This window comes from Augochlora pura, chromosome 10 (genome assembly GCF_028453695.1).
Source record: "Augochlora pura isolate Apur16 chromosome 10, APUR_v2.2.1, whole genome shotgun sequence".
Lineage (NCBI taxonomy): Eukaryota > Metazoa > Arthropoda > Insecta > Hymenoptera > Halictidae > Augochlora > Augochlora pura.
In genome coordinates, this window is record NC_135781.1 from 4,808,422 (window position 1) to 4,828,415 (window position 19,994).

Below are 19,994 nucleotides of genomic sequence, written 5' to 3' on the forward strand. Positions count from 1 at the left end.
CTCTCTCTCTCTTTCTCTCTCTCTCCGCGACCGGTGTCCTCGGTGACAGTGTTCGGCGTTGAACCCCTTTACGGGTGTCACGGAACGCCGCGTCGCCGGGCCGTTTCATTTCGGGATCGCGTGCGCCTCCGCGCAGACGGTGCTAAAATCGATCGCGATAGCTACTTAAGTCGTATTAACCAAATGCCTGATTCGCAGGGCGGTTTCAATGTGGTATTTAGCTGGCGGCGCAGCAAGTGTACCATGTAAACTGGCCTAATGGAGGTACGTATGGTAACGCCGACGGAGGAACGCCGGCATTATCCATTGGGAGCTACTCGAATTGCAGTCGAATCGAATTACCAGTTAGTAACACTTTGTCACGGGTTTTGCGGACAGCGCGCCGCGGCTCGGTTGCTGGCCTTTGACCCTTTGCTAATTTCCTCGGAAGATTCACCGTGCGTGTGCCGACACCCTGGACAGACGGGCGAGACTATGGGGATTAATTGTGACGACCGATACACCGTCGCCACGGTTTTACACGCATTTTATTTACACTCCGAGCGAGTATTGCCTTTCTCAACCTGACACGCGGAGCTTGGAATTATTCCGTTGTTGGCGAAGCCCTTGGTTCAGTATTTTGCCATTAAAAAAGGGACCTCTGAGAGCATAAGATTTCAAAGTTATAAGAAAAATCTGTGAAAGTTATAAAATGCGTCGTTAACAATACGGAAACCGTCGAAATAACGGGTTACTAATTTTTTAAATTACAATTATTCAAGTTATAAAGATACGTTTACAAGCAATTTATTTAATATATTTTACTTGTCGCAAATAGTATCAAAATTATTGTCCAATTTATAAACTTACATTGAGGAGATAGAAGTTCTTATTTTTATCGCGTAACAGATAATATTGTACTCGTATAGCTGTATCATGCTTGATAAATTACGTTTGCGCTCTGAAATTAACGATGGAGCAGAAAACGGGACAATCATTTCGTTGGGAATAATTGATGCGAATAGGACAATTATTTCGACGCGGAGAGAGAGAGAGAGAGAGAGAGAGTAATATAATACAGCTGCTTTCAGTGCTCCGTAAGTCTAGCGTTAAATAATAGACTTACTTAACGGAATCCGGCAACTTCTCGCGAAGCCATTATTTAAAAGGGAATGATCAAGTTTCTTTCGAATGAACCGTTGAATTTATAAGGCTGCCGATAGTTAAATTGTTACCGAAACTTTCAATTACAGGCCGGATTATAAATAATTAACAGCGGAGCTTGGTATCGATACACCCTGTATAAACCCGTCTGTTTCCGATCGATATCTTGAAGACTAAGTAGTAGAGGTTTATCCTCTGTGTTTGAACAGCGTCTTCCGCCGTGAACAATCACACTATACATTATAAGTGCATGTAATAATCACGAATGCGATACCTATAATCCGACTACGGAATTTTAAGTAAAATAAATATTGTTTAATATAGCCGTGAAAAACATAAGTTAGTTGAAAATACGTTTCTTCTTTTCTTAATTAACAAAATAATGTCGACATTATTAACCCCTTATACCGTACTTTGACATTAACGTTCTGCCCTTTTTAAGAAATTGTGAAAATTGTCACAAGAATTGATCTCACATGCATAAATTGTACTAAGTACTGTACTACAGTTAGTATAATTTTGATCAAGTATTATAGTACAGTTGGTCAAAATAACAATTTCGGATCTAAGCTTAAAATGGCTTCGAGTGCAAAGGGTTAATAATTATAACGAGCCGAGACTAATGTAACAATATCCTGAAACTTTTCTGACGACCTTGGAATTTTATATTTAATTTATATATTTTTGTCGTAAATATATAAAATCCTTAGACCAAATATAATATATAATGTAATGAATACAAACATATGATAAATGTTTTACGACCACAATCGCACACGCGCGAAGTGGACGATCCTGTAGTTTACATAAGAATAGATACGGGGATGGAAGAGGGGAGGGGCGCGGAAGCGGAGAAACAACATTCGGGCGGAGGTGAAAGAATTCAAATATCTAAGATATTTATGCGTGACGAACGACGGTAGGGGCGCTCGCATAAAAGAAATGTGCGAGAAGGAAAGAATGGTGATGGGTCCTTGAAGATTTAGGAACAACTTTGAAAGCAGAACGATGATCTTTGGAAGTTTAGCGATGAGTATTCTACTATACACTGCGGAAGTATAGGTTTGGTCGGGGCGGAGCTTGTAAATCTTCGACATAGAAATGGGAAATGTATGCCATCTTTTAAACACTAAAAAACAATTGAAATAAACGTTTTACTGCCACATGCGAAGAGATAAATTAATTTGGTTGAACGTTGCTCTTTAACCCCTTCAGCAGGTTCGACCTACACGCGTGCGTCAAGGACACCATATTGCTTGCCATACATGTATAAAAAGTATTTCGTGCTTCGTTCGTACACGTTCATAATTCGAAAATTGGCGAAAACTTTTCGTTTCACGCAGGACTAAGTATATTACGATAGAAATAATTGAATTTCCACGAATTTCATTACCGTCTTGAGAGGTTAGAGTCATAAAATAGAATAATATCCGGGAAGCCCGCAACTTCGTTGCGCTAAATTGTTTTAATATCTCGCAGAAGGGAGAGAACGCGCGAAAGAGAAAGAAATAGAGAGAGAGAGAGAGAGAGAGAGAGATACACGTTGCGCTTCATAAATTATTCATTGGCGTAAGGAGGCGTACAAATGTATCCACGACGCACCTTATCAAAAATAAACTCGCTGTTCGCTATTCATATTTATTCAAAGAATGGAAAATAGTAACGGGGAGATACGATAGCCGCGGACGTGTTCAAAATTCCGTGGCCGACAAACGGATCAAGGGATTCCCGGTATACGTGTTTGCATTAGCGAAGATACCGATGAGTTCAAACAGTTTCGAGTGCAAAGTGTTATGGAAACCCGGAAAAATACCGGAAGGGGGCGGCGTAGTGATCTGAGCGGTATCGCTTTCGCCGCGGTTTGAAAAGCGGGCAAAACGGCCGGCGCTATATTTGCGTGGGCGGGCGGAAGGGTAGGGAAGATTTGGGGTAAAAAATCGAGCCGCCAATCGCATGGACCGACACGGAAACGGATACGTTTCTTGTCGCGTAGAAAGATTCCGAGGGAGGGGGGGTGTTTATTTAGGCAGGGGTTTCTCGTCGGCGCAAAAACCAGCGCGACTCGGAGGGGTAAATCCGGTGAGAAGATTAGCTGAATGCTAAGGAACCCGAGGAACCCGGCGCGAGCTAAGGAGCTTTCTCTCGCCCTCCTCGAAGGAATTCGACGGGAACGACCCGGGAAGCATGAGCAGTTTTTAAACAGAAATTCCTCGTTTACTATATAATCCAGGGACGCGGATCCGCCGTACCGTATGCATACGGAATAAATCTATTACGGTTGTCATTCGAGGACCTTCGATAACTGTGATCTTCAATCTATTTTTAGTCATTCGTAGCTCGTAGCAACACTGTTATAATCAATAGACCGCGTATCCTTATTCGAGATAAAGACTGTAAGTTATTTATAAAATACGTAAGTTGGATAAAAATGTCTTCCCCCTTGTAATAATAATTATTAAAATAATAATAATGTAATAATATCCTTGAAAGACCTAATAAACTCTGTTATAAGCAGAGTCAATTTACAACACAGGATCAGCTACTAGATTCTGCATGTAGAAGTACACAGTCTACATTGTACACGATTTCGAGACACTCCACGTTCTTTGAAAACGGTTCCGCGAACTCTAAAATATTCAAAGACGATTTTCTCGACAACGAAATCTCAAACGAATAAATTGTATTCCTTATCTTCGACTTGTTTTTCCATGTAGAATCGACCCTTTTCCATTCTACCGATGCTGAGATAGCCTGTACAAATGGAAATTAATTAATGGAAATAATTATTACGGTAACGTAACTACATTTGTTCTCGCGCTATGTTCCTTTATACATTTTTCTCTCTTATCTCTCTGTTTCGCCCTCGTTATTTCGATTCGGCTGCTGCTCACGCTCACACTCTACACCGTAATGTAATGCTCGCCACGCTGATGCTCGCTCGCATACCCAGATAAACGCTCGCAACACTCGCGCCGCCTTGGCGATCATGCTTTCAAAACCGATACCGCAATGGCAACGCGAATAAAAATTCGTATTTGACGAAATACATTTCAGTAATTTCGTGGCGCATCTGAGGCATCTCCGCGCGCAGGCAGCGTGTTAAAGACTGCGCGGAGATTGCAAACTCCTCGCTTAGAGGTAGAGCCTCCGTCTCGGAAAACAGTCTGCGACTGCCACTTAATAACAGCCTACTATAAGGTCGCCCTTATACGGCAAGGATTCGCGCGTGCAGCACCTGTGAGAGGCGTCGCGATTCGCAAAGCGGCGAGCGCTCCACCGGTAGTAGACACAGAGAGACCCCCGCGCGCGTTCCCTGTGTACGCGCGCGCCCCGGTACCAGAAAGACAGTGGTGGAATCGCGGAAGAAGGTGGAAAACTCGTAAGTAATAGCACCGACAGCAAACCTGGTGAAATGAACGGATATACGAACCCGTGCACCGACTCCTATTTCCTCCCGCGCCTTCAGTAGTCTGTCGGCCGGCGTTCCTACGGGCAACGCGCGACGGCTGCGGAGAGCGCGAGCACACGGGCTGCTCGCCGGGGCAACGCCGAGGAAACGTCGGGAAGACGGAAGGGCGAGGGGACGGGGACAGAGGGACGCGAAAAGGGAAAGGAAAGACGAGCCCTTCTGCGCGCGGAAAGAACCGAAGCTGCTACCTCTTTTATTTTTTTTTTTCTTATTTGGACCTCTCGCATCCCCCGCGTTCCTTTCGCCGACACGTCTTCTCGCAGTCTTCGGATAGAGGAGCGTTCCCGTTGCGCCACGGCAACCGAGCGTCGGTTAAGCTCCGACGTTTAAGACCTCCCAAACTGGCTACGAAGCTTTCCAGACGCGCCTTGTGCGCCGAAGGAACTGGACGCTGCCGAGCGTGCGATATTTTCCCGGGGTAAAAAGCCCCGGCGATCCGCCGGCCGCGGAAATTGGGCGGCAGACAATCGGAATAAAGGCCACTTCTGCCGCGCAATCATTGTAGATAATAACGAAGAAGGTAACTGCGAAGCTCGCCGGAGTTTCTCGGCGAGGGAGAAAGTTTATGTTAACGAGTGCGTGAGGAGTACTCGCAGTACTTTCGGAGTCGCGGCGCGGGAAAAAAAATGGGGACAGCGAACGCGCGCTGGTCGCCGGGGAAAAAAGCGGATTTTTCTGATGTCGGAATGTAAATGGTACTCGGGGTCTGTGACACGGGGACTAAAAGGTGCCGGGGGTAATTGGGATGATGTAAATCGTTGGGTGAAATGGTTATTCATGGAGACTGTTACCGCTGGTCTCGACAACGTTTGCGTAGACGCTGCGCTTTATTATTTGCGAACGACGTGGATGATTTTATTTCGTCTTACGTCTGTGTCATTCGTCTTCAAGGAAGAGATTTAATAACCCTTTGCGGTCGTGCTGGTCGAAATTAAGTTTCGTTGTGCGAACAGTAATATATAATATACACGATTAAGATGGAAAAATAAAATGTATTAATTCTTTTTTAAATTTTAGATATATCTAACACGATAATATGTTTTAATTTCATGTAAAATAAAAACAGTTATATTTATTGAATTTATCGTATTAAATGCATCGTATCTTCGTATAAAATATGACAAATATACCGTAAGCAGTGATATTGCAATTTTATATAATTATGTTAACTACGTATTACGATTTTAAGTAATCATATTTTCATTTAACGTTTTAAAACTGAGACAATAAGCTAACTCGATGGTTCGTGAAAGGTCGAATCGACGATACGATTAATTGCGAGCACTATTCAATCCTCGTTCCGCAATTCGGTAAACAGAAATTGAAATATCAGCGAACGTACCCGGGTTCTCTCGTGAGCCAATGAGCCGAGGAGTGGAAACCACGTTTCTCATCCAGACGCTGAAAATCGTCGGAAGAGTAGGTAAGCTAATTGCCTGGCCCATTGAACGCCGGAATCGACGTCGGACAGAGTCCGCGACGGATATTTCTGTGCGCGACGCTTGGTCACGTGTCCGCCTGTTCAAATCAGGGGGCGACTGTGCGCTCATTCACAGCCGCTTATTAAAGTATTGATATGAAACCGGTAATTATGCATAGAGAGTATAATTTCACGGTGACATTCGAACGCGGGCCGGGATTTATGGTCTGAATCAAAGACGCCTTTTGGTAGGCGAGCCACGTCTAGTCTCTCCTGCGAGAGCGATCCGGCGGAACGAGCTCATTCGTCCCTCAGAGAAGCACTCGTTGCCTGTTATTCTCACGGTTCATACGGCCGCGCGACTCTCGGACAGCCCCGCGCGCGTTCACAACACCATCTACGAGCCGCGCGTCGCGTCGTTTCGACGGACCCGGGAATGCATATAACCGCGCGCGTGCACGGTGCATGTGCGTGTACGTGCATGTGCGGATACGCATCCGCCAGTCCGCGCGGAAATTGGTGTTTCGATGTTTAATTCGCCGCGGGCCGGCTAATGACGGATATTCAAAAGATCACGCGACACTGTTCTGCATTTAATTATATTCCTGTTCCGGATAAATGGCCGCGCTCGGCTCGCGCCCGCGCGGCCTTTTATCGGCCGCGATTCACTTTGCCCGATGATTGAGGCAATTATCCCGCCCCGTCAAAATAAACAAGATTGTTTAACCCCCGCGACGCCGTCCGCGGCGATTGTAATGGACGGTTTTAACCGTCGCGCTGTTTAAAAATCCGCTACGGATCGCCTCAGGCATTTCTTCTTGTATGCGCTAGTTTGGCGTTCGCCTGCGGTTCTTAAAGTCTTTCGAAATTAAGAATTATTCCGAAAGCTCACTCTAGTTTTCCTACATTATTTAATTTACGATTATCGAGAGTCTCAATATATAAAATTATGGGGAATTCGTTCGATAGTTTATTTATTATGATGATTTACGTAAACCCGAATCCTTAAAAATAATGGAGAAAAATAATCTACAAAAATCGCTAAATAACTGAATAAATATTATTATTATTATTCGTATAATAAAAACTTAATGTTAATTTACTTATTGGAAAAGCAAGATTGCCGCTTTCTTATGCACCTAATAGTTTTTGGATACAAATAGACTGGACGATCTGTTCAATTGCGGAACTCAATTATGTTTATTATCATCGAACACTCAATTTTTATGCGCCGATGAAGAAGCAAAATTGCGGAGACTAGGATACAATGATGCGCATTTATGATGTGCAGCGAACGCAGTCGGTGGAATTAACTGCGAATTATTATGGGAAATTGTGGGGTGCGCAGCCGGTGACGCTGCCCGCCGATTTTCTGGGGTGGATATAGAAACGTGTATACGCCATCAATAAGCGTTCCGACTTTTATGTTTCATTTATTCGATCCGCACCGCACGTTTCGCCTCCTCGATACGGCGTTCGACGCGCGACGTATGCATTTGATGGTCGCCGACTGTAATCGACGCTCGGATCCGAACTGGTTAATGAATCATCAAATCGTCGTTTAAACGGGCAGCGTGAAAATTTTAGTCACAGGATAGATTTAACAGGCATTACAATGATCTGGTAGATTACCTGATAAAACCGTTCTACATTAATTTCAAATAATCAGTGGGGTTCTAAGGAAACTGCTAAATATATTTCATAGTTCCAATACCCTGCAGTCGACGCCATTTTAACTCGAAATCTGAAATAGTTTGTCTGACCTATATAGCGTTTCCATTTTGTATAACCCAATAGATTCGATACATACGATATTGAATTTCGTGTCTCGCACGACGATTAAATCTTCAAGTTTGTTCTTTTAAATAGAAACAATTTCGATGATTATCTCAAGTTATTTTGAACCGCCGTGGAAGAAATTTTTAACGACGCCTCGAAGTCGCCACTCGACTGCAAAGGATTAATAGGTTCTCTAATTTTTTTTCTGTCGCTTCTACTATTTCCTGTTTGATCTACTTTCTGACGGAAATGCTCAACGCCCGCGACACTTTATAACATAGTAATGATCACAAAAACTGGACACCCGAGCTGCACGAGCCCCGAAATGAATTTTCCTTCAAAAACTGCGCCCCGAATGGACAAATTTCTACGCTTTTTGATTTATGCATGCAAAATCGATTTCCCGTCGCTTGTATCGTATTTTCGATCCTATCATGCATACACGTAATGGACCGTAATATCTGAGCATAATTTCTGCTACACTTTAACATTTCACATAAATATGAAGATAGCGGGGAGACTGGGAAGATGGGAATAATTGAAACGAAAATTGAATAATTCCTAGCTTGAATGGAACTCTATTTTATTGCTTTCTTTTACGCTGTCGATTTTTATTTTTACCATTTTTCAACGATTCATTTTATCACTATATTTAGTCAACCGTTGATTTTTCATAGATTAATTTAGCAATCGACCAATTCAGTTGTTGATTTTTCAACGATTCAGTTCAGCTATTGATTAATTCAATTACTTATTTTTCGACGATTATTCTCAGTAATCAACTAAGGTAGTCGTCGATTTTTCAAAAAATAATTTCAGCAGTCGATTAATTCAACCGTTCATTTTTCAACAATTAATTCACCAATCAATTAACTCTGTTGTCGATTTTGTGACGATTAATGCCATAATCAACGACAGGTGATTACACTCAATCGTCGATTTTTCGACGACTAATGCCTTCAATCATTTAATCAAATTAAAAACTTTCATCGATCGTTGTCCTTACACAAATTTCCCAGAATCCCACATCCGAAGTTCCATCAATCTTACAATTGCATAATATATCGTAGAAAATTGATATTCCAGCGTACTCGTTTCCCAACGCCGCCACCCCGTATAAGCGCCGCATTCTGGAGCATCTGTTTGCGGATCCGCAACGTACGTGCTAAAGCGAACCCGTGTTATATTACAGGTTCAAGTTGTTCTATACACGTATACAGAGGTTCGCTGTGCCTCTAATGCGTGCAGCACCAACGCCATCAGTTTCGATTATTTGTATTAATAAACCGTCCGCTGTCCACGGACACTGTACTATACAGTTTTCGGCCGCGCGCACCCTTTTATCCGAAACCGTGTAATCGTAGAAAGCTTTTCGCTCCTGTCTCATCGGCGACGTCGCTCGCCTAACCTCCTTCGAAATATTGTAAAAACAATGCGAACGCCGGTAACAGAAACCGGTCCGCGGCGTAGCGCCGGAATAGTCGAGCGGCTCGCCTGCTCCGCTGGAAACACGATACGGTTCCACGGGGTTGTTTAACGGCGAATATGCGTATGCGGGTAATAACTATGGTTCGCGCGACGTTGTCGGCTGTATCTACCGGAGTATCCGACGGTCGCCGGCGAATTTTCGGAAACGAAAAGGCAGTCGACTATTTCGGAAAATTGGGCAAACTGTTCTTCGCGATGGGCCACGCTATTTTTGGTAGCGGAATCGGTTCGATGGCACTGGTAGGTCTTCACACTTGATCTCGATTGAATTTTGGAAACGGAGCACGCGGTTCCAATTTCGGACAATTGGCCAAGGTTCTCCGTTAAATTTGTGCAGGTTATCTTTGAGAGGTTCGCGACGGAATAGTTTTATGGGGATCGTAGGTTTCGACACTTTACCGGGATACAACGTTTTGAGGGCTTCGTATAATTACTTGGTGCTCCCGGTGATCAATCTTGATCGAATCTTCGCTGCTATATTATGTAGAATCGTGCTACCATATGCGACTTCGTAACTCGCTTGGGGCAGTGGAGAAATACTTGATTGCTGGATGGTGTGTAGAATAGGCTTGGAATTAGAATTACGAAGTAACTGAATTATATTGTAATTAAATCGTGTTGTAATTCTAGTACATTATAATTCAAATACATTATACCTCAAGTATATTATAATTCAATGAATTACGAAATACCAAGACATTAGATTACATTAATTACGAATCACGATATAATTGAATAAAATTTACGAATTGGGATGCACGTGAATTTTTATGGATCGACTCACGATCGCGATTTGAAAAATAATAAATTAATCGAAAGAGAAACATTAAAATGCGTTTCACTTTTTGAACATTCTGCGGGCTGTAATTCGAAGAACTGTAATTTCAGTAATATTCTATTTCAACGATACCGTATTTCAATTGCATTACATTTCAATTACGCCCGTGACGAAAATAATTAGCCAAAAGGTTTGAATTATGTAATTGAATTATAAAGTAGTTGAATTAACACGTAACTGAAACACGATGTAATTAAATTGCGACATCGAGTTACAGTGTGATCGAATTAGCACAACTGTATTACATACCACGTAATTATTGCATTAACGCCTTATCTATAAAACAAGTAATCATCGTCCGTCCGGCTTGATATACGGCCGTAAAGGGTTAAGAGGAGAGACACTTATTATTGAAGATCATAGCTGGGTCTGTTTTGGAGAACTCCAGCGGATCGGAAGGCAGTGCTCGAGCCAATTTTCTCTACTTGTCTTACCGAATCAGACTAGTATCCCGGAGTGTAGGCTCGCAGGAAACGGTGGGATGAAGGTAGCAAAGGGAGAGTAATCTGAGCGTGGAGAGAAGGGAAGATAGAAAGAGAGAGAGAGGGAGATGGAGAGAGAGAGAGAGAGAGGATCGGAGCCGAGAAATTCGCGACGTCTGGAGGAACGAGGCTAGGGGGAGGGTCAAGCTGAATCGCGTGAATATTAACTCGACAGTTGGTCGCCACATAAACGCCAACCGTTGATATATCCTATCCTCACCCTCCCGTGGCCAGCACCGCAATAATACTCGAATGGTGGGTGCCTCCTCCTCCGCCTCCTCCTCCGCCGCCTCTTCCCTCAGCCCGGCCGCCCTCTTCCCTTTTCAGTTTCTACCCTCTATCCGAGAGTATCCTCGATGACTCCCCACTCTGTCGGCCGCACGCGCGACTACGTGGCAATGAACACACACATACGTACACACACAGAGAGGGGCGCACACGTATCCCGAAACGTTTCTATGCACTTACAGCTCGGTCAAATGAAAATTTTACTCGTGCCGAAGGCTGGCCCTTTATGACTTCGGGCTAGGTTCTCTTTGCATTGCCGAAAATTGCGCTGCGGCTGTCGTATTTAACTTAAATAACCCGCGCGACCCACGGAACGCCACGTGGGAAACGGATGATTTATCAAATCGGCCTCTACCGAGTCCTACCCTGCCCTGCCCTGCCCTTCCCCCGCCGTCCCGCACTCGAGACGGGAGGGCAACAAGGCGTTTAGAGAACTTTTTACGAGAGATCTATCCGGCTGGATGGACGCAATCGGTCCGGTCGAATGTTTTCCGTGGTTTTCGGACATCTGGGCATCCGCAGAAATCGCCGGACCGTGGCGAAGTTAGGCGAACTTCCGGCCGCGTTACGTCGCCCATAGTATTTTATCAAATTAAGATAACAGCGGTTATGTTTTCTAAGTTTGGACAGTTATTTCTGTACTCGGTCTTTCACTATCGCACCGAGTTCCATCTGTTGCCATTTGCTCCGCTCTCCTTGGTTTGTCTGTTCGATAGTCATCGCTGGATCGCGGACTTTATGCATTCGACCTACTCGAATTGTTAGGGAGATAAAGTTAAGTTACTCCTGTTTGTTGTAGATAATTTATATTTTCGAAATTTGTAACACAAAGTCCCGTTAAAATATTCAAATAAATGCGTAAATGAAAATAAAATTTTATTCGGATTTCAGATAAAAGACAAAAGATAAAAGAACTATAAAGATAGAATTTATTCGAACAGGAATTCATTCGAATGAGAATTTATTGGTACAGGAATTCATTCGAATGAGAGTTTATTCGTACAGGAATTCATTCGAATGAGAATTTATTCGCGCAGAGATTCATACGGAGAATAATCGATTTGAATGAAATTGATAGAATATAAAATTTCTTTTTCCATAGTTTAGTTATTTATCTATTTCATGAAAATTGAACAGATTTAGAAAAAGTACCTAAAACAATACCTTGGAAAAATGAATAAGAAAACTTAGAATTCTGAGTATACTCCTATAGTTAGATGACATTAAAAACCGAATCTAAAAGGTTAAAATTTACCATAGAAAATATTAGTTAAATTCCTTTGTATTTTAAAAGTTCCACTAAGGTTTAGTTTATTCGATTTATTGCGATAAAACTGGATCTCAAAACCTAGTTAAAAATCAGTGCCAAGGTTATGCAATCAACATCTAACCAATACGTAACCAACGCGACACTCTGTTAAATTAATATCTCTTTGCAATTGTTGCAACAAACTTTTCTTTCGCGCAAACATACGCAGCCCGGAGATTACGTTCGCGGTTCTGCGAGAGGCTGAAGTTGCTTGAGCTAATCCGAGCTCGTGTCGTCGTTACAGAAATCCTGACTGCTGTAACGACAAAGTTTTCTCCCGTAATTGACCGCGTAGACACTGGCCAGTTGGTCTTCCCATACGTTTCTGTCGAATTCAATCGGGCTTCCGCAGCAAGCATATTTTGCGGAGGTCGTTGCGGAAGTCTTTGAAGCAGTTCGACGCAATTACGAGCGCCTCTCAAAATGTTGCGCATTGTATAACAATCTCCATAAATACCGGCGCATAGCGCATGCGATGCAGCGTAAATCTTCTTAGTTGTGTGGTTGTAATAAATAGGGAAGATTCAACCCCCAAGCTACTTAATAATCACCACTAGACTAAGGATTTGTATGTATTCGTGGTGCACGCAATTTCCAAGGTACAAGAAACGGCGCATGCAGGTCAAAGTTAGCAGTGTCGTATTTTCATCGCGAAGAGCATTTTAGTCAGTGAAATTTTCTAATTTACGATTATCCAAATCGTAAAGATACAACACTTACGTGTTATTCGTTCAATATAATACGTTACTTGCGGCGAATGTTACAATAATACTCGATCAAAATCGGATTAAACGTTCTATTGTTTCTTTTTACGAACTAATATAGAACAGCTGCTTTTAGTGCTCCGTAAATCTAACGTTGCGTTAGTACACAGTTTATCCTGCCGCTACTTTCCTCCGCGCAGCGAGAAAAATCCTTGAATTACGGTGGCTCTTGATAGTTTTCCAACCGCAGTAAAAATGGTTGTAATTTGCGCGAGCATTCCGTCACCTACGATATTATGTAACCACAATTACACGAACGCTGAAACATTTGCGCGGACACCAATGGGGTTGACCTAAACAGCGTCGACCAATATTTTGACGCTCGAGCGTAGCGACAAATTCCTAACGATTAATTTCGATCCGATATTTATCGGCATCGGTAAAAATTTATGCGGTCAGCGAAAACCGAAAGAAATATTTGCATTATACGTAATATCTCGGACGCATCGAATCTCCATATTTATATTACATAATTAATTGCTGTTCCCGTTAACGTTTTAAGCCGTACGATGGCCTCGCAGCCGCTGCCGTGGCAATGCTTTCTCCCTCTCTCTCTCTCTCTCTCTCCCACTCTCTTTTTCTCCCTTTTCTTCTCTCTCTCTCTTTCCGCCATCGGCCGCATTATGACATTCATGTTTTCGCATTACGCAGAAACTTTTAGCGGTATCGATCGGAACTTTTCGCTTACTTTTAACTTTTCACTTAACTATTACAACGCGGGACATTTAAATGGCTTCGGAGTTAATGCGTTAGAACGAAAAAAGAAGGCGAAGAAGGGAACGCGCGGAAGCGTGAGGGGAGAGAGAGAGAGAGAGAGAGAGAGAGAGCAGCAAGTTATAATACACTTTCAGCCTTAATTAAGTGTCGGCTCAGAACGGGCCGCCGAACTAGTCTAATTATTTCTAATATACTTAGAAATACAAAGAACCTATAGATTCGAAGCGTTTCAGAAGTTCGAACGTTCGCTGTTGCTCGAACGCAGCGCGCGATGATCGTGTAATTTATCGACGAATTTTACAATATCTCTTCGCAAAGAGCATCGAATAATATTTTCGAAAACTCTAGTTACCATATGGATGACTTAGGAGTCCATTAAAATCGAGATAAATATGCATTTTGCAAATTAGCTGCAAGAAATAATTTCATCCACTAACAATGCAAAGCAGAATTTTTGCTACGATTAAATACAAACAATATTTCTTTTACAATATTTTTTATTTCTTTTAGTCATACCGTGATGTACAACTGGTGCTGCCTATTCCTTATTTATGAAAATGTCTTTGCACCGCGCAACTGTTTTCGAAAGAAAAGCGTGGCAACTGTCGCGTCAAACTATAGCACAGATATTACAGCAAGAGGCTGAAAGCGTCGGAAACTAAAGGAAACGTAATTTCTGTTGCAGTACGTATGGCGTATGGCCGACTCTATGGCATGGCATCGCGGGACATTGTTCTTTGCTTCTTTCTCGCCGGCTTCGTTTATTCAAGTTTCGGTAAGAGTCAAATGATATTTCCTTTTCACGGGGCTCGAGTACTCCTCGCCCGATTACCAAACCCGAGGGAGGAAACAGGAGGTAGGTAGGTAGGTGGGGTACCAGGCGGACGGAGGCGGGGAGGGGGAGGGGGAGGGTGGTTGCACAGTCCGAGGAGAGGGACCCGGCAGAAGTTTCAATTGGCCGCAATACGAAGCGAAAGTTACAAGTTTTTAATCCCTACAAAATGATGGGAACGAATCTCACCGTTGTATCCGTAATAGCATCTCGCCGTACTTTTTCTTCGGTCTCCTGCTCCGCCGCCGTCCGCCCCCACTCTGCGGCCCCTTTCTCTTTCTCACTCTTATTCCCTCCTATCCCTGTCCGTTCGCGTTTCTTTGCTCCACTTTTCGGTAAGAATCAAATAAAATGCCTTCTAAAAGCACTATCGGGAGTCCTCGGGTTCCCGTAAAAGCATTCCCGCGAACCAGGCGAGCCAGAAATTACGTGTACATCCGAACGTTGCGATTGTCCCCCCCCCCCCCCCCCCCCCCCGCTCGGAGGCAAATGAAAAAGCAAATTTCGCTCGTTAGCCGCGCCAACAAACTCGTACAGGCTGATTCGATCGCGGACTTCCCGACGCTCTGCGCTTTCTCCGAGTAATTCTCCGGGAAAATTCGCCGCGCTGATTATTCTCTATGAACGCGTCTGCGAGGCGGACGCGTGCATGGGGTGGGGTGGGGGAGGACTACGGATTCGAAACAAGCTACGATGCGTGTCGGTGTCAATCAGCGCAGAATGTGAACGGTAATTCTAAGTGCAAACTTCTTGAACGTGTCGTGAAATATTTCGACCGGAATCTTATGGGATTGTTCAGTATCGATGTGTAATTGAACGATTGTACGCTTGCAATTCGGTCGTCTATAAAACTATCATGTTGCCATTAAATCCTTTGCGATCGTACGTCTGTTCTCAGTCACCGTAGCTATTTATTTATTTCTTTATTTTTACGTAAAATTAAAATATATTATTGTGTTACATATATCTATACTTAAAAAGAGAATTAATAAATGTTTTTACTCGTAATTCATGTTACATATTATGTGTTACTATTCATTTAAATTCAATACGATTTTCCTGATATTGCCCTACTCTTTCACGTTATTTTTATTACATTTTATATATATTATATATAATACAAAATTATATGATGTACATTATTCAGTAACAAATATGCAACGTTCCGAGATTGCAACAGGTAATAGTGCTCGTAGCAATCGTTAAAAAATTTACAAGGTTCCACAAGACTTCCCCCGGTGTTCATAAAACTAGAAAATTAATATCCGCAGTGTAATGGGCCCGGCAAATAAAATCGGCGCACCGAAACAGAAACTATTTACGACCCCGCGGCATCCTAATTCGTTCTCGCCTCCCCGCGCGCTCGCTGTACGAATAAAGTGAAGAAGGGACATGAGCGCGGGGCGGGTCTATGAATAATACTCTCGGGCCGCCGCACAAAAGAGGGGCAACGCGCGAAAAAAAGTAACCGGGCGCAATATTTTTCTTCGGCGTTTTAATATTAGACGGGCGACAGGAGTTCAGCCGGTCATAAATCTCGCGACCGTGGATTTGAATCGGCCTGTACGAGGCGTCGATAAAAGCGTCGCGGCGCGCCGGTTCAATTTATTCGAGCCGAGCGTCGGATCGCGCGGGACAATTATTATTTAATAAGGCGCGGGAGCTCGCGACGGACCGGGTGACACGGTTAATAAACACCCCGGTTGCGAGGGACCCTTTCTTCCTTATCCTCTCTTTTTCTGTGTATCTCTCTCTCTCTCTCTCTCCCTCTCTCGCCCCTCTCTCGTTATTTTTCTCGTTCGATCCCGGGTCATTTTTTCCAACGGCCACGCGTGCCACGCGGCAAAAAGCGCGTCATCGATAAGGAATTGAAAGAAACTGAATGGCCGACGGGGAAAAGAATTATTGCCGCTGCAGGTCCGGCCGCGCGCCGCTCCCATGAATCTATGCGCCCGCGATATGCATGACGAACTAGATTAAGCCGATCGGTAAAAGAGATGTAAAGATTAAGAGAAATCAATATCGGCCCGGAAGGATGGACGTACTCTGCCGGCGAAACAGAGACAGAACGAGAACGACAGAGGGAGAAAGAGAGCGAGAGAGGGAGAAAGAGAGAGAGAGGATTCCTCGAATCGTAGATTCCGAACATAGATTTTAGGGGATACCATTTGTCCGACCACAGGGTACAAAGCTGAACTTTGCTACAATCGTTGAGCCGAACGACTGAACGAACTATCCCGCAGTTTTGGTATTGTAATTTTTCGACGCGGCTCGCGACAAATGGCAATGCAATCGCGACGCAACGGAAATGGGGAGTTTATGCGCGTGATTCTATTGCTGCAGCCAATGTGCATCGATATCCGTTGCTTTGACAAACTTTTCCAAGATAAAAACGATTTGTTCTGTGTAGTCAAGTGAATAAATAATGTACGAATTCCTTTCGTACGCGCAGATTTTTAGATTACGCTGCTTTATCGTCGCGCAACTTGCTAGTGAATTCGAGACCGTGTAGATCAATTTTCTGCTCCTGCAATCGTCTAATCAAGTCAAGTGGATTATAAAGTTTGCACTGCTACGTTATACGGTTCGTATCTCGAGCTGCGCGTCACTGTACGCAGACGTGATTCGAAATTGTTGTATTTGTACTGTTTCTAATTCGTTGTACCTGCACAGTGACGAGAAATTATTGTACCTGTACAGTGTAGAAAAATTGCTATATCCGTGCTGGTTATAAATTGTTATATATGTACAGTCTCTAAATTGTCATATCTACACAGTCTCTAAATTGTCATATCTGTACAGTGTCTAAATTGTCATATCTACACAGTCTCTAAATTGTCATATCTACACAGTCTCTAAATTGTCATATCTGTACAGTGTCTAAATTATCGTGTCTGTATACTGCCAAAATTATTATACCACGTACAGTTCCCGATTTATTTGATACATTTTTGCATCGGCTCGCAACCCCATTTGCAAAGACTCCGCGCGTGACAGTCGCTTTGATTATCTATTTCGGAGATCAAAGTTGCCGAGTGCCGCTCCGCTTTCGAATCTTAAAACGTCGGCCTGAAAAATAAAGCGAACGAAAGCACCGAAAGACTAGAATTTCACCGTCCTTCGGATCTCTTCATCGATCACGCTGCGGAACTATGGTTTAAACGGATGGACGAATGATGAATGATGAATGAAAGCTTACGAAACTTCGGGCTCTAACATGAAACTGAAATTAGGTGTACACGAGCATGATTACCGGGCCGTGAATCTTTCTAAAAACTTCGTTTCACACACCCGAAAACTGGGGCGAGGGAATCGTTTTTTCGAAGGGTATAGGACATTCCTTTCGTTTTACCAAAAATTATAAATCGACGATGCGTAGCTTTGATTCCATGTCAGAAATCTTTATTTGTGTATAGGAGTTAGGCATATTTTATTCGGGTAACAAATACAATTTTATTCGTAGAATTTGTACGAAATATCGGATATTAATTTAATACAATTTTGTTCGAGGAATTCATTGGGTATATTGTTCGAATGCTATTCGGATAAAATTATATTTGAAGAATGCAATTCGAAATACTATTCCGGTAAAATCGTGATCGAAGTAATAAATTTTTGGAATAAAATTTCGTTCGAACGATGAATGGCCAGCTCCGTTACGTGTCGCGGGCGAGATTGAAAGGAAACAGTTCATTATCAATATCGAGAGAGATTAAAACAATGAGCAAAATACAGGCGGCCGCCCGAAGGCATGTCCAACGCCGAGCGAAGGCTATTAATAAACCAAACTCCCTCGGGATCCAAAACAATGAGGCGGAAGTTACGCGTGGCACAAAATTTCTTTCGGCCAACATCTCCGACGATTGTGCCCGGTCGCATTCAGCTTTGCGCCCTGTGGTGTAGTTTCGCGATGGGGGGAGAGAGAGAGAGAGCGCGAGCTAATTAGATGTAAAGTTGCCGGATCGTTAATTACACGATCGTTAATTATGCCGAGCCAGGTCAAGCGATGCCAAAGTCCGAGCTCGAGCCCGAATTTCTAGCACTCCTGGAGAACCACACGGTCATTCAAGGTCGCAACGTCTCCTTCACCTGCGTCGTTAATGATCTTCAATCCTACAAGGTAATTGCATCCGCGAGTCGTTCTGTGTAATTAGCGGAGTCGATTAAGGGCGAGAGAGCGTCCCGGTCGAAATTCATACCGATACCGAGACCGCCCGCGAAACGACGGATCCGCGGCACGCCGGCGAAATATGTTCGCGGGGGGAACCGGTGAAGTCTGCGCCGTTCGCGCAGAGGTTTTACGTACGCGCGCAGTCATTGTAAAAACTTACTGGCCTAATATTACCCGAGTTTACCGCGATACGCGCGCCGGTCGTATACAACGGTCGTTACCAGAGAAACGTAGATACGCACGTGACTTACTGGTCGTACCAGAATCACAGGCTTTGTACGGGTATACGATTCTGCTTTTGACGAACAGTTCCTTCGTTCAGTTTCTTAAACATTTCCTGTAGAAACGAGAAAGTCTAAGTATGAGTATGTAAAATCACTGTGGTCACCGCCTCGAAAATACTGCACGCAGAAACAAGAAGATAAAGAAATCTAAGAAGTCACATTTTTAAGTTTTAAAATAAAATTCTCCCATCGCGCAAACACAAAATAATAATGAATAATTTGTTCATTCATTCCATGAAATCTTCGTTCACCTATTCTCCTATTTTACAATAAAATGAAGAAACCTGGATGTTACGTGTCCCAGTACGACGATATAAAATCAACAGCCGCTTCCCGAAATCACTGCACTGAGAAACAAGATAATAAAGGAGCGCGAAAGGTCAAACTCTAAAGAAAATTGTCGCAAAATAATCACGACGAAACAAAGTCCTCTCAGTGTCATCGCCTAGTACAAGAGAACGAACGATTGTCTATCGTCTTGTCAGCAATCAGTCAACTGTACGCGGCACTCGACGCTCCGCGAACTAGTTGGAAGCCCCTAAATCGTCAAAGATGAAACTTCCACGAAAGCATTGTCGCTGGGAACGACGCAATCAGTACTTTCGGAACGGCCCGGTCTTTCTGAGCAGCCAGTAGCCAGATTGCTAAGACATTTACCGTGAACGCGCGGGCATCAGCTGAAAACAATGCCAAAACGAGATCATCGTTTCTCAGGTAAATCACGTAACACACCGATGATCTCGCGACTTTGGTGGAGCAGTAGCAGTAGTAGTAGCAACGGAAGAAGAAGAAGAAGAAAAAGAAGAAGAAGAAGCAGCAGCAAAAGCAGTAGCAGCAGGTAGAGGGGTGTGTGCCGATAATGATAAAGTCTGTACGTGTGTCAGCATGTGTCAGTATCCGCGGCTGCGTATAGATGTGGGGCTTTCCACGGCCGGCAGTTCTGTCCAGAGCCCCTTGTGGGACAGAGCTGCCGAGTAATTCACTTTCGAGAAGAAGTCCAAGTTTGATTG

At 43.5% G+C, this 19,994-nt stretch overlaps 1 protein-coding gene across 1 annotated transcript in view; it reads left to right on the plus strand.

The window, feature by feature from the left end:
* The window catches only part of LOC144475981 (lachesin), an 82,258-nt gene that overhangs the window by 42,265 nt on the left and 19,999 nt on the right, over positions 1 to 19,994 (plus strand). Inside the window, exons 2-3 of the mRNA XM_078192471.1 lie at positions 14,383 to 14,472; positions 18,528 to 18,649. Coding sequence (XP_078048597.1) covers positions 14,388 to 14,472; positions 18,528 to 18,649 — 207 coding nt within the window. The 5' untranslated portion in view covers positions 14,383 to 14,387. The remainder of the gene's footprint in view (positions 1 to 14,382; positions 14,473 to 18,527; positions 18,650 to 19,994) is intronic.